The 15,124-nt window shown below is 29.0% G+C and overlaps 3 protein-coding genes across 3 annotated transcripts in view; all 3 read left to right on the forward strand.

Annotated features, from left to right (window-relative positions):
* Positions 1-3,838: 3,838 nt before the first annotated feature.
* Positions 3,839-5,599, forward strand: HELRODRAFT_168186 (hypothetical protein; the record flags this gene model as incomplete). The annotated part of the gene is made up of 3 exons (XM_009014069.1): positions 3,839-4,012; positions 5,059-5,118; positions 5,399-5,599. 3 exons carry the CDS (start codon positions 3,839-3,841, stop codon positions 5,597-5,599), a joined length of 435 nt encoding a protein of 144 aa, XP_009012317.1.
* Positions 5,600-6,780: 1,181 nt separating this feature from the next.
* On the forward strand, positions 6,781-11,790 carry HELRODRAFT_109550 (hypothetical protein). Its single transcript, XM_009014070.1, has 10 exons — positions 6,781-6,837; positions 7,531-7,726; positions 7,793-7,885; positions 8,406-8,492; positions 8,823-8,909; positions 9,684-9,755; positions 9,865-9,972; positions 10,269-10,490; positions 10,604-10,798; positions 10,999-11,790. The coding sequence occupies exons 2-10, from the start codon at positions 7,547-7,549 to the stop codon at positions 11,086-11,088; spliced, it is 1,134 nt and encodes a 377-aa protein (XP_009012318.1). The 5' UTR covers positions 6,781-6,837; positions 7,531-7,546; the 3' UTR covers positions 11,089-11,790.
* Positions 11,791-13,452: 1,662 nt separating this feature from the next.
* Positions 13,453-15,124, forward strand: part of HELRODRAFT_190435 (hypothetical protein) — a 3,766-nt gene continuing 2,094 nt past the window's right edge. The window contains exons 1-5 of the mRNA XM_009014071.1: positions 13,453-13,487; positions 14,215-14,237; positions 14,353-14,404; positions 14,581-14,689; positions 14,862-14,974. Coding sequence (XP_009012319.1) covers positions 13,485-13,487; positions 14,215-14,237; positions 14,353-14,404; positions 14,581-14,689; positions 14,862-14,974 — 300 coding nt within the window. The 5' untranslated portion in view covers positions 13,453-13,484. The remainder of the gene's footprint in view (positions 13,488-14,214; positions 14,238-14,352; positions 14,405-14,580; positions 14,690-14,861; positions 14,975-15,124) is intronic.

Genomic DNA, 15,124 nt, shown 5'->3' on the forward strand with positions numbered 1-15,124 from the left:
TTTTACAATATTCTATAAATTCTACCGAATGTTTGGCGTTAATATGTTTGTAGTTCGTAAACGAACTACAAAAACATACTAACGCCAAACATTCGGTAAAATTTATAGAATATTGTAAATATATATATATATATATATATATATATATATATATATATATATTTAGGAACGAGGTTTTCAGAAATGCAAATTTCATTGAAATTGTTTGCCCATTTTGCATTAATTAACTTCTTTATAAGACATTCAACGAGGCGGTATTGTTTGAGTTCATATTCATCTAAAACTGGAATAAAGCTAGCAGCGCTGTTTCGGCGTAATGCCATCTTCAGAGCCTAAATATTGTTTAAACATATAATTTAATTAAAATAAATGTCTAATGTAAAATGTGAAAATATAGAAAATAAAATATGTATTAAATTGTGAAATAAATTAACCTTGTTGTAAATATCATAATAACTAAAGTTTATGTAGATTATATAAATAAAATAATGTAATTTAAATAAAATGTTTAGTAAAATAATTGAATGTATGATGTATTATGTGATACTTAATATTTGATCTATACATCGATATGTATCTTGCATGTACATATATGTATTTATATTTAACTATGTATCCGTAGGTCTGATGTGGAAACTCGTATCACACATATTCAACCGCAATAGTTGTATTCACAACGCATACACAGCAATATTATATATCTGGCGCACATGTCATTCGTAATTAGTTTTCACTAACGTTTTTCAACCATGTTAAAACTTTTATAAAATTTCTATATTTTAATTATTTTACTAAACATTTTATTTAAATTTTGATCGTGTTCCTTTGTTCCTTTTCATTGCATTAAAGTTGATATATCAGTATTAAGAAATTAATAAATTATAATTATATAATTTATCAGTTATTTTATTCAATTGTTTTCAACTGCCTTGGCGTGCTGAATACTGATAGAAAGGTAATGATTTAATAAATTAAATAATTTTTTTGTGATCTGAATGCCCCTTTGATTTGTTCTTTGTTGTGTTATTAACTTTAAAGTTTAACTTAACTTTGTTAATATTTTAATTTATTGTATAATATTTTAATTTATTTTATAGTATCATAACTTAGACAAAAGAATAAATAAAAAATGGATTCTTTGAATGATTATAACATAGCTTTAACTTTGTTAATATTTTAATTTATTGTATAAATAATATTTTAATTTATTTTATTTTATAGTATCATAACTTAGACAAAAGAATAAATAAAAAATGGATTCTTCGAATGATTATAACAAGCATACTTTATCTAGACAAGACACATAAAGAGGAAGGTGGAAGATTTTTTTAATAAAATTCCTATGGAAGAAACAAAGAAACAAATATAGCATCATTAGTTGTTCAAAATAACAAGCAAGATTGCACTACTAGGAACATCAATAATATTGATGCTAATGAAAATTATGAAAGGTACAATGATCAGCTAGAATAATCTTTTAGTCTGCTATCAAAAATATTAAAATTTCAAGATTCTGATAATGCTAATGATGAAAGCTTCAGTTTGTTTATGTATAATATAGTTCTAATAATACAGAAATTTCAAGTTTATCAACCAGCACGTCATCATCTAGCAGCCTAAGAACTTTCAAAGAGCATCTAGCTACATGGGCTGTACAATATAAAATTAGCCAAAGAACACAAAATGCATTATTGAAAATTTTTTCTGAGTTTGGATGAAGTAATAAGAAGAGTGATGTCTCACATAATGAAAAATGATGTAGCCTTTGGATTCAACATGGTTGGGAAAAAAGGGAAAATGCCATTTGGAAGTTCAAAATTATTCGAGATTGTATACAGTAAGTATAATTTAAAAACCATTTTCTTCAATTCATTTTAGTTCAATTTTAATATTTTTTTCCTTAGTATTCATTAATCTTTTTTTATTAAAGTTATTTTTTTGTCTTGCCCGGTTCCAGCCATTGTAATCTGCACATTTCTCCAAGGGACTCAGCTTTGGAGAACATGAACCTGCAGTAGCTACAATAAACATATGGAGTACTCCATGTTTATCGTAGCTACTGCAGGTTCATCTCAGATGGCTGACTCCTGGCCAACTCAGCCTTACATCTTTTCGGAATAAATTTATGTTAATAATTTTTGTAAAATAATTTTTTTATTCATATAACAGGATCAGTCAAAAAATGCTTCAATTGGAGAGGTCATGAAAAGAGATGTGGAGTTAGCAGTGGCAAAATGGTTGATTGGTGCTCGAGACAGATGGTAAAAAGGCATTTCGGTTGAACAAATAAATTCATCTGTAAGAACAAATGAAGGAAATTTTTCAGATGAAAATGATAATTGTGCATAAATGAAATTTTTCATACTATAACATTTTATATTTAGTATTTATAACCTGACTTTCTCATTTAATTATTTTTTGAACATCGAACATTTAGTATTTTTTGTTCTCTTATTTTCTCACATGGGTCCCACGCGAATTGGACGGTCATTTTGTTACCGGTCCCACGTGGGCAGCCCATATGGGGCCTATATGTTGGCCCACCTGTGACCTATATAGGTCCCATTTTTCATTGTTCACTGGACAGTTACAATTAATTCAAAATCTGGCTGCCAAGTTGTTAACTGGTGGTTCATATTTTGATCATGTTACTCCTATTCTCTTCAATCTTCATTGGTTGCCCGTTCAACAAAGAAATATTTTTAAAATTGCCCTACTGGTGTACAAAAGCATTAATGGATTAGCGCCGAAATATCTAATGGATAGAATTGTTCCAAGAAATGCACCGTTACAGTGTCAGAAGTTACGGTCAAACGATTTAGATTTGTTAACAATTCGTCAAACTCAGCTTGCTGTTGGTTGCAGAAATTTCGCGATATTTTTCATGATATGATTTGATTGAAGTGAAACAATTAATCAACTTTTGCATTAGCGCATTTAATCAACTTTTACATTGTTAGCGCCTTTGAGAATATATATATATATATATATATATATATATATATATATATATATATATATATATATATATATATATATATTGGATTAAGACTGTCAGAGATGCAATTATTGATGAAAATCACAGCATGTTCGGCGTTAATTAACTTACAAAACTTTTCGATTTTTCTAGCTTTTTTAGTTCAAAACCTAAGCTTTTTTCGGTATAATTATACCATCTTCGGTGTTCAAATTGATATGTTGGAGTTGTGCCCAGATGCTCAAATATTTTTATACTGTGCCTATTTATTGGTTCCTTATTTGTTTAAAGTGAATTTCCAATTTTCAACGTCGTAAAATATAACATTTTTACGTCTTTTCATTATCGATGATTCCTCTGTTTCTAGTTAAAAACTCATAACCCATACATCTTAAGCACACACACACATACAAATTAAATATTATTATTATTCACTCTAAAATATTTCTCAGATAAAGAAATAAAATGTACGGAACATAAATTTGGGATATATATGTATGTATATTATATATATATATATATATATATATATATTATTCTCAAAGGCGCTTCAACAAAAAAATATTTATTTGTATATTTATTTTATTCATTTATTTATAGATCGGTGTGCGTAATTTAAACAACCATGATCATTGTAAAAATTGAAAATCTTCCAAAATGATTATTCATCTAATCTATTTTTAGCATATAACGTCATGTAAAACCCGACATTCCAAGGTACTTAGTGCGTTTAAAATTCCCTGGTTATTGCCTACGGTGATTCAATTAACGTCATTGCTTGTTATGGGTTGATCAAATTCTCGTGTCATCAGACTGATCACTTCAATTTCAAACAAAATTTCTGCTGTAAATATTTCTATAATGGCCTCGGGTTTCTATTTTTGTTTAAATATTTTTTTCATGACGTTATTATTGTCTGTGGTTTCTGGAATTACTAATGTAGATTATGAAAAAGATCATGAAAAACCTCTGATGAAACCTTTTGTCAAATGTGATAAAGATGTATGTGATTTACGACACCAATACTGCGACAAGGTTTATTGATTTATTTTTATTTTTAAAAACTGTTTATCGGTATGAAAAAATAAAATTGGGAGAGTCTGTTGTTTATATAAATATATATTTGTTTTTTTTCTTTAGATAATTTCCAAATGTGCTTCTTGTCCGACTGACTGCTCAGAGAACAGAATGAAATCGGATCAAGTTATGAAGGGAAGATGTTTACATTACTGTTCATGTTTGTATATTTTTTATCACTTCAGTACATTGCAATAGCTCTTAGTTATTTTTATGGGTGACCGCTGGATGGAAAAATGTTAAAACCTTAAAACCCATACATCTTAATCACACACGTGCACACACAAACACACACACACACACACGTGCACACATACATATATATATATAATATATATGTATGTGTTTTAATATATGGTTTTAATATATATATATATATGTATAAATATATATATATATAGTATATACATACATACATATATATATATATACATACATACATATATATATATATATATATGCATATACTGAAACTCTTATAAACGTTATATAATATAATCCTTCTAGCTCATGAAGAATGCAGTTTACTCTATAATATCACATACACATCTATAACATCACATACACACACACAAGCGCTGCTTTAAAGCATTTTTGGTAGGTAGAGTTGAAATAAATTTTTTACTCCTCGAATGCTTTACTTTCAAAGTCAGCTGATTCACTTAATGAATTATTGCCACGTAAAGACATTTTCTTTTTTTCTTTTTTTTTATGTTCCTTATAAACTTCTTGTTGCAGGAGGCTGGATTGATTAGGAAATTTTCGAAAAATTACTTCTTGACTTTGCTTATAATACACATACACATAGCTGTCATTTAGTTACATACCAGCAACATCCGAAATCAACTGCCTAACAGCTCGTTAAAACTAGACGCTCTCAGTTTCAAAACCTATCTAATTGCTGCAATTCATTGATAATATTAGGTTTTTGTAATTTTATTTTATGAATTAAATAAACTTTTTAAAGCATCCTAATTTATTATATTGTTTCACATTCAAAACAGGGTGGTTTTATTTCAAAAATATGTCTTCTAGTGGCGTATCGAATTTGGATACTCGCCAAGGTATGTTTTTTATATTGTGATTTGTTTTAAACGATGTTTACATACTGTTTTAAATGAACATTTTAGGTCTTTCAAAGTCAGCTGATTCACTTAACCTATCAGAGTTGTTACTGTGGATAATTGTTCTGCTGCTATCCATTTTAACGATTGTGTCCATTTTGATCTTATCGTTATTACTTATCATACATTGTAGAAAACAAAAGCGAGCGTTTGAAGTAGGTGTTTAAAGTTAATATTTTTACTCTAGTAATTATTATTATTGTTTTTTTTTAATTTTCAGTGTACGTTGTTCAAGAAAATGTCATGTGCCCCTGGGCAAAACAATGGTCACCTACCAAATAGCGCGACTCAACCGACACTTTCTTCTTTAGTCCCCATGAGCAACCAATGTTCAACAGTTACACAAGAGCAATCGACTTTATTACAACAATCTCACACAGCTATAAGTCGACAAAATAACGAAGCTCGTAATAATATTTGATCAGAATATCTTCTTAATACTGCAATCAACGAGTTTTATTTTTCATGTGTTTCACTCTTGTACATAAAATCTGTTTTTTAATAATTATGTTAAAACATTCAAGACTGCGAAGAATTATTTAATTGTATGATTGTTGGTTGACTGAGCTTGTAAAAATTATATTTTTGTAAATAAATAAATGCAACGTACATCACCTGTCTAATTATTATGTATTATTAAAATTTAACAGGTTTCAAAGTTAACAAATTTTTAATTAATATTGACGACTTAACATAAACCATAAACATTACAAAAAATTGATTGACCTGAATATTTAAACAATTTTTAAAAAAGTTCGAATAATTATTCAAAATTCAAGCGCATGAAAATAAAAAAATTTCTACCAACACGAGTAAGTTCAGAGAAATGTTTACTGAAATTTGTGGATGCATGAGCAGTTTTGAGGTTATGACGTCATTATTTTTTAATAGGGATTACATAAACCTCCAAGTATGTAGAAAATGATTTTGAGTAACACCAAAAAACTAAAATTAGAATAAAATGTTACAAACTTTTCCTAGCCAACCTTGATGACGAGTATTATAAATAACTTCCCATACTGAACATTTATGGTTTACGTATACGTTGTTAAAATGTTGAATACGTTATGAAATTTTAGTATAAGAATTAAACTATGACAATTAACCGTTGCATTGACAAAGGAACATTTGACGCTAGGGATTTAATTCAATCAATCACTAACACTATGGCTCCCAGAGATAAATTTGTTACACATGCAATTCGAACGAATAAAATATAAAAAAAATGGCACGTGGATTTTTAAACTGAAAGTTTTCTATACATATCATGTCCCACATTTATTAAAATTTTTTTATTTGAAGCGTTTGATAACGTATATAGATGACCTGAAAGCAATTACGTCATTAAACTGTATTTTTACGCTGTAAATGTACGGTCTCTACTAGAGTCTTCCTAAACTATTTATATTGGTCGTCATTGCTTTTCTTGCTTTTAATTATATTTTACTTTACGTATTATATTTTAATTATATTTTATTCTATATATATGGTACGCTCCATAGAAATTGAAAAATGAAAACGTGTCTGGTTTTCCATAGAAATTGTTTTCGAGTGTATATTTTGTGTGACTATTTTATCCTACACATTTTTAAAATCAACAGCACCGGTTTCAAATTCGAAATCTACTCGAGATCGTGTTGTTATTCAATCCTTCTGATTGTTAGTTATTTTTCAAATAATTATACTGGCATATATTATGTTACTTGTATTATATTACTTAGAAGACTTGTGCTTAGGAAATAATTTAGATTGAGGTTTGAGACTTAAACATTGGCTAATCTAATAATGCCGATTACTGATTAATCAATGTGCAAATTTTAAAAATTATTCTATATTTTATAGTTAGCCAGTGCAAGAGAACAAGATATGGAGATATATGAGAAATGAAAGGGGCATGAGGAACTAGATGAGCAGCAGAGTTAATAGCTTTACTTAATTAATTAAAGGATAGAAGCATCAGAAAGGAAAGGCCATAGTAATTACATAGTAAGGCCATAGTTATTACATAGTAAGGCCATAGTGTTACAATAATCAGTCCTAGATAAAACTAAAGAAGTAACAAAAGGAGAAGAGAAGGATCGTAAAGAAAAGGCAATAGTTTTTTTATTCTACTTAGATGGAAATAAGAACTTTTAGCAACACTTTTAATCTGAGAAGAAAGAGACACGCTTGAATTAAAGATAGAGCCTATGAAACTTATTAGAAGCATTAAGAGTTTTAGAATCTGGACCTGTCATTTAATTTTCATTATTCTGTTTTCTTTTGCTTTATTTATAATTTTATATAGGAATAATTAGATGGTATCATTTTCTTTTGGACAATAATGTTTGACTGTAAAAATTATTTCCATAGATTCTGAATAAAGATAATGTTTGGTGCATCTGGGTCATTTGGCCAGTCAGCTGCGTTGAACAATGCAACATCATTCAATAATCCCTCAAAAGATATAGAGATTCCATCTCCTCCAGATGATAGTATCAGTTCCCTCAAGTTCAGCCCTGCTACATTGTCTTCCACATTTTTGGCTGCTGGCAGCTGGGACAACAATGTTGGTCATTATTTAAATTAATTTTTGAAAGAATTTTGTAATTGTTCATATTTTCAATGTTGCCAGGTGAGATGTTGGGAAGTGCAACAAAATGGAACGTCAGTCCCGAAAGCCATGCAGGCTCATGCGGGACCTGTACTTGACGTCTGCTGGAGTGATGTATGTCATCTCATTTACTTCTTATTTTATGCTTTGTATTATTTTACTATTAATGATAAACAAATTTTGCACATTTTTTAACTTAAGTTTTATTTTAAATTTAAATACATTAATCTTTCACCTGTTTGAATTCTTTTTCAGTATCGTGAATCCAATATACCTAAAATATTATAAATTAAAAAAATAATTGTATATAACAAATCCATCATTGTCATTCATACGTAATGTTATGACTATGTTATGACTATTACCATCAATGTCATTCATACGTATTGTTACGACTACATTATGTTGCAATGACCCAACATTAGTTTAAATGGACATTAATGTTATTAAAAATGTCAATCAATTTTTTTTGATGCGGTTGTTAGATTTGTACTAAGAATTTTTTAAGCACCTGCTTCACATGAAAAATTATTTGAAGGCGTTTATAATATTTGACTGTTGTCTAACAGTTTATTATGCTTGAGGATATGTATGTATATGCAATCAAAAGTTATTGAACAATTTATAAATTAAGGATGGCAGCAAAATATTCACAGCATCGACTGATAAATCTGCTAAAATGTGGGATCTGGCTTCAAACCAATTTGTTCAAGTTGCTCAAGTTTGTAAAAATAAATTAACTGTTATTGACTCTTTTAATATCTATTTCATTATTTTTTTATTCAAAATGATCTGTAACGTTTTTTTCTAGTTTCAAATTTTAATAATGATTTTATTTATTTGCATTTTTATTTGATTGTGTTCTCAGTCTCAGTTGAATTCAATTGTGTTATTTTTAAACATTCTTGATCTTTATAATTTGTATTCACAAATGCATGAAAAAAATCTAAGCTTATATTGGAGTGTTAATTTTTTCGAATACTTCTTTCATTAATTAACAATTTTCATTAGTGGTGCAGAATTAGTATTTCAATTGAAATAACACAAACAGCATGAAGCCCCCGTTAAAACAGTGCACTGGATCAAGGGTTCATCATATTCAGTTTTGATGACAGGCAGTTGGGATAAGACTCTCAAGGTAGCTTCTTTACATTTTTTTGGAAATTATAAATTTTGAAAACTTTTATGATATTCAGTTTTCTTTGAAGAGGATTTGAAAGGGTTATTAAAGATGACTTTTTTTATTCATTCGCTGATTGTTTTTTAAAATCTGAACATTCTGAGTATTCTCTATTATATTCATCTAATCACCTTCTTATCAACCTTACTCATGGTTCAGATGATTTTTATGTATCTTTATTTGTTTGCTTCAACACATGACAAAATATTTTCCAGACAGGCTTGAACTACTGTTTTTTCAAGTCCAACATTAAGTTATTTCTGCTCACACTCATCTGTCAACATTTCTTAATCACTTAAATACAACTGTGATGATGATATGGTCATCTGATTTCACATTTCTGCACCATTAATTACGAAAGGATGATTCCCTCTCACCATCTGCTGAACCATTCATTAACAACATTGATTTTGTTTTCTATCTCAAAATGTACCTCCCATCAAAGACAGTAAACAAATTCTTGACTTGACAGAAAGCTGATTCTTTCTTTAATAAATTTTGTTGAATCAATCCCTCACTGGAGAAGATGACTTTTTCAACAATTATAAACCAGCTAAAATTTAAAAAAAATTTTTAACTTTCGCAATAAACTTTCATAAATTGCTTTATAACTTTTTATCTTTTTGTTTCACGTTAAATTTGCATTGATTTTCAACTGTTTTTTTTGGTTGTTCATTTGAGTTGATCATTCTAATTGAATACCTTATTTGATTACTTAATGTTTCTCAACAGTTTTGGGACACACGAACTCCAAATCCTATCTTAAACATTCAGTTACCTGAAAGAGTGTACTGTGCTGATGTGGTTGGTTTTTTAAATACTCTTCAGAAAACTTATTTTTTTGTTAAAATATTGTTTTTGTGTGCGTATACAATTTTTGAAATATTTTAAATTGTGTAATCTTTTTATTCAGCTATATCCAATGGCTGTAGTTGGAACAGCAGGAAGGCAAGTTATCATTTATCAGCTAGATAATCACCCCCAAGAGTTCAAAAGTCTCGAATCTCCGCTTAAATATCAGGTCTGTTATTCTCCATTCAAAGTTCATCAATTTTTTTAGAAACTATTTAATCTAACAAAACTGCTTTTAAATGATTTTATTCGAATGGTTTTGTCATTATTATCATTGATTTGATATCAGAGAGAGAGAGTTTAGCTTATTTTCAGTGGCATGGGTTGCCATGCTGACATTATGCATTACTAATGTAATTTACATTCATGAATATGTTACCAGGAGGGGAGCATTAATTATTTTATGTGATTAAAATTTTTTTAATGCTGTTTTTTAAATTTTTAAATGAATTATCACTTGAACAGCATCGGTGTGTAAGCATATTTTGCGAACGAAAACCAGCCTCTTCAAACGCGTTTTCAAACACACAACAAACCTCCGGACTCCCTGTTGGATTTGCTTTGGGAAGTATCGAAGGTCGAGTGGCCATTCAATACGTCAACCCCGTCAATCCTAAAGATAACTTCACCTTCAAATGTCACAGATCAAATGGCACTGGCCAGTCAAATCACCAAGATATTTACGCCGTTAGTTTTTTTTTATGTATTGATTAGTTTTTTTTTCTTTGATTATTATTGGAACTGTTTACCAACTGTTCTGTTTATTTATTAACGATAAATTTGCAAATTGAGTTTCTCAGGTAAATGGCATAGCTTTTCATCCTGTGCATGGTACACTGGCTACGATAGGATCAGATGGTCGATTCAGTTTCTGGGATAAAGATGCTAGAACTAAATTGAAAACATCTGATCCTCTTGATCAGCCCATAACTACATGCGCTTTCAATGCACAAGGAACCATATTTGCTTATGCCGGTAGTTATGACTGGTCCAAGGTATAAAGATTTGTAGTTTCTTTTTGTTTAATTTATCTTTTCTGCATTTATAGGAATTTGAAATAATAATTTAAAACTAAGCCTGTGTATTACTATACTTCTGGTACCGAATTCTAGATTAGGAGGCAGTTTAATTATCGTTCGAGATTGGTTTTATTTATTTTGATAATTGAAATAATTAATTAATTAATTATTTATAGGGACACGAAGGGTATGACCCTTCAAAGATGAAGCCACGGATATATCTCAGATCATGTTTTGAGGAACTTAAACAAAGCAACAAGAAATGATGTGTTAAATCTTATAAATGTTTCAACTAGTTTCGTAATTCAACCTCCCAGAAGTGGCATGAACTTCAAATTAAATATTCAGTTTATTATTAATTGGTTTGTCTGTTGTGTCAGAATTATTGCTTGATAAATAGTTGCTGGTGTAGCTGATTCTAAGTCATCAAGTTGTCTACACTTTATTATTTTTTTTATCATTTGAAGAATACTAATTTTTTTCAGTTTTCCAAATGAAATTGTGGTAAGCTCAGAAATATGACCGAGAACAATAATTAAAGTTTACGGTAAATAAAAATGTACATAAATGTATATGTTAAAAAACATGATGAAATGAAAAATAAAATATGCTGCTCAATGGTTGATAATAAAATTTGGAAGAAGAATTTTGTGCAAAATTTGGTTTGAAGGCAACTTGAAATTTTTAAACATTGGCGTCACTTTTATTGAGTATAGTCTATTTGTATGGTTATAACTAAGAAGGATCATAAACTGAATTTCAAATGTTTTTGCATTTCTGTATTTTATTGAATCCAATCTTTTATGATGTTTAGGTTTAATTTTTCAAATTTGTGACCTATCAAATTCGCATAAATCGTTATGTGGTTTCTTATCCAATGTTTACAGTTCTTGATTATTTATTGTTGCTCAGCTGACCGATATGGTTGGTAAGCAATTGAATTGACAAGAAAAATTGTGATACATGTGAAAACTCTCTTGTGTTGTGAGGCAAATGAGATATAATTTTATCGGAACATTTATAAGATGCTTTAAAAAATCATCGAAGACGCACAGTATAAACACAAATTGATTTATTTTATAAACTAGTTTATGAAAATGTTATTTAGAAAATGTTATTTTACGTCCTACCTCGGGAAACCGGGTCTCTGGACGCAAAACGAAGATTGATTGATTGATTATTTAGAGCATTTTGGCCCCCCGTCAAACCTGTCTGAATCCGTCATTGCAGACGCCTATCCACATTGACATTAAATTTATTCTAACTCAGAGCATTAAAAACTGGCAACGTGTGCCAGTCATCTATCTATCTGGTATGAGTTTGAGACTAACCGTTCGTTCAATTGTGTATTTCTGATGAGCAGATAACGTCGAACTTGCGACAATCTGGCGCTATGCATATTACCTAATCGTCTAAAACCGTGTTCTTCAATTAGAGTGCACATCCTATGTGAGTCACCAAATGACATTCACGACATTGGTCGACACCAGTTTTTTGTGGTAATCTGGTAACTATCTAGAATCCAAAATTTCCTCGGGGATTCAACAACACTTTCATTTTATCAACAGAACAAGGTGAAAATAAAAAATACGCCATCAGACATTATATCACAGACACCGACATCAAAACTACTAATTATCTCACTGAAATAAAATCTACAAAATTAGCAGACGTTAATGAATCTAGAATTTCGTTTAAGCAGACCATAAATGGGGCAGATAATTTTGAAAACCAGCCTCCGCAAAATCTTCGGTTGTGCTTTGTTGATGTTAACAAATTTGTAGCAGATTTAGCAAAAGTGTGTTTAACACGAGTTAAGAAGAAGCGAGAACAAGAAGACGATCGTAAACCATTAATATATCTGATAAGTACTTAGAAAATAATTTAGATTGAAATTTATACATAAATGTGCAAATTTTAAAAATTATTCTATATTTTATAGGTAGGCAGCGCAAGAGAACAAGATATGGAGATATATGAGAAAAGAAAGGGACACGAGCAATTAGCCGAGCAGCAAAGTTAAAAGCTTTACTTAAAGAATAGAGTTTAGAATCAGGTAGACCATAGTAGAGCGAGTTACAATAATCAATCCAAGATAAGTCTAACGAAATAACAAGAAGGAGAAGAGTAAGATCATCAAGAAAAGGCAAAAGTTTTTTAATCTACGTAGATGAAAGTAAGAACTTCTAGCAGCACTATTAATCTGAGAAGAAAGAGACATACTAGAATAAAAGATAAAGCCTAGACTATGAAACTTGTGAGAAACATCAAGAGTTTTAGAATCAGGTAAGATAATAGGAGGAATAGTAATAGAGGGATTTATTAAAACAAATTAATTCAAATTTAGAAGGATTATGTTTAAGACACATAGAGTCAGACCAAGCGATAATTGTCTAAAAACAATTTATTAATAAGCTTCAATCAAATTTGCGATAAAATATTTTTTACGGTAGAAAGAAGACAATTCATTTTCTATAAAGTAGGATGACTAACGCTTCTAGGTGAACTTTAGATCAAAAAATATAGCTCAATTCCTATCTGGTTTTTAAGTTAACTTTCTACTTAAAATCTACACCGCTTCTTTTATGTTCTATATTGTTTACGTACATAAACGATAATATATTTTTACGTGTTTGGAATCGCGTTTATCTGATTATTAAAAATGGTTAGCAATTTTTTAAAATCCGTCCATTATTGAATATGATAATACTAGAATTTATCATGTTTTTGAGAATTTATCTTGTTTTTTGCTTTAACTATTCTTCTTATAACAAATGTTGGTTAAAGCTGGGTTCTGCTCTGCACAACCATGACAACATTAAATGACAAGACAACCCAAACATTTATTATATTTTATTAGATTAGGATTAGTACATCATGACGATAACAATATAAAATGATAGTATTATACATTGCCATTACCACACCACAACTTTTGATTTTTTTTAAATGATATAAAAATAATAATATAAAATGTAAATAATTATTTATATGATTATTAATTTATTATATAATATAATAAGTATGCTATATTAACTCTTGGACTCAATCATCAATTGATTGAACCCTCCAAGAAACAATTGAAATAGAAATCTGCTTGAACATGATGACATGTGACATCTTATCCAGGCGTCTTTAATGCTAGGCTGCTATGCTTACACATAGGGAGCTGCACAAATGATATTATTATTGTTATTATTATTTGTCTGTATTTGTTATATATAAGCATTTTTTTTACTAAGATTCTGTATTCTATTTACTGTCATCTATATAAATTTTGCATTTTAATTAGGTTTACTTATATTTTTTTCATTTTAATAAATGATAAATATATAAATCAATTAATTAATTACCTTTCATAATTAATTATTTAAATTATATTTGTTTGACAGGCCAGAAATTCAGAAAAAGCCATGTAAGGTGTTGAAGTGGATGAATATAATTATTAGACATTTTTTTCATTTTTAATGCTTTTACTAAATTTTTGTCTTATAAAAACGAGTTATTTTTGAAAAATGATATTAATTTAGGACAACATTGGCTCGATGGAGGGCAGCCCACATTGACAACAAAAAAGACAAAGTATGATTTGACAGATCTCTAAATTTAAATTTTCTCTTCAATTTCATTTCATTTACAAAGAATTCTAAATTTTAAAAGTTCTTGTATAGATATATGATCATGTACAGTTGTATTGATACAATATCATCTAGGGTTTTATAGATACAAGTATCATACACATTTACGTTATCCCATAGGAAATTAGACCTTACCTAGCCACAGAATGTGATAATCTTCACAAGGCAGAGAAGTTTAGAAGACAAATCATTGGAGAAGTTTCAAAGAAAGTTGCACAAATTCAAAATGGTCAGTTTTTTTTCTTTATTTTGCGAGTGATTATTACTTTTGATTTTAATTCCTAGATCGATACTTTTTCTATGATTCTAGTTATATTTTTTCATATAAATGTATATGATCATGTATCTACACAACTGCATGTGATTGTTTCAATAAACTGTTTTTTTTTTTTTTATAAAAGCTGGGCTTGGGGAGTTTAAACTAAGGGATTTGAATGATGAAATAAACAAACTGATAAGAGAGAAACGACATTGGGAAGATAGGATAAAAGATCTCGGAGGTCCAGATTATAAAGTTTGTTTCATTACTTTAATTTTTGTCTTAGATTTTATGGGGATAATTACCAGCTTTTTACATTATGACAACACAATTAATTATAAATATATATATATATATATTTACAATATTCTATAAATTCTACCGAATGTTTGGCGTAATATGTTG

Source organism: Helobdella robusta (genome assembly GCF_000326865.2).
Source record: "Helobdella robusta unplaced genomic scaffold HELROscaffold_13, whole genome shotgun sequence".
Taxonomy (NCBI): domain Eukaryota; kingdom Metazoa; phylum Annelida; class Clitellata; order Rhynchobdellida; family Glossiphoniidae; genus Helobdella; species Helobdella robusta.

Coding starts and splice junctions, on each gene's coding strand:
- HELRODRAFT_109550 (XM_009014070.1), top strand. CDS start 7,547: ATGTTTGGTGCATCTGGGTCATTTGGCCAGTCAGCTGCGTTGAACAAT. Junction 8,910..9,683: donor GTTGGGATAAGACTCTCAAG/GTAGCTTCTTTA, acceptor GTTTCTCAACAG/TTTTGGGACACACGAACTCC. Junction 9,756..9,864: donor GAGTGTACTGTGCTGATGTG/GTTGGTTTTTTA, acceptor CTTTTTATTCAG/CTATATCCAATGGCTGTAGT.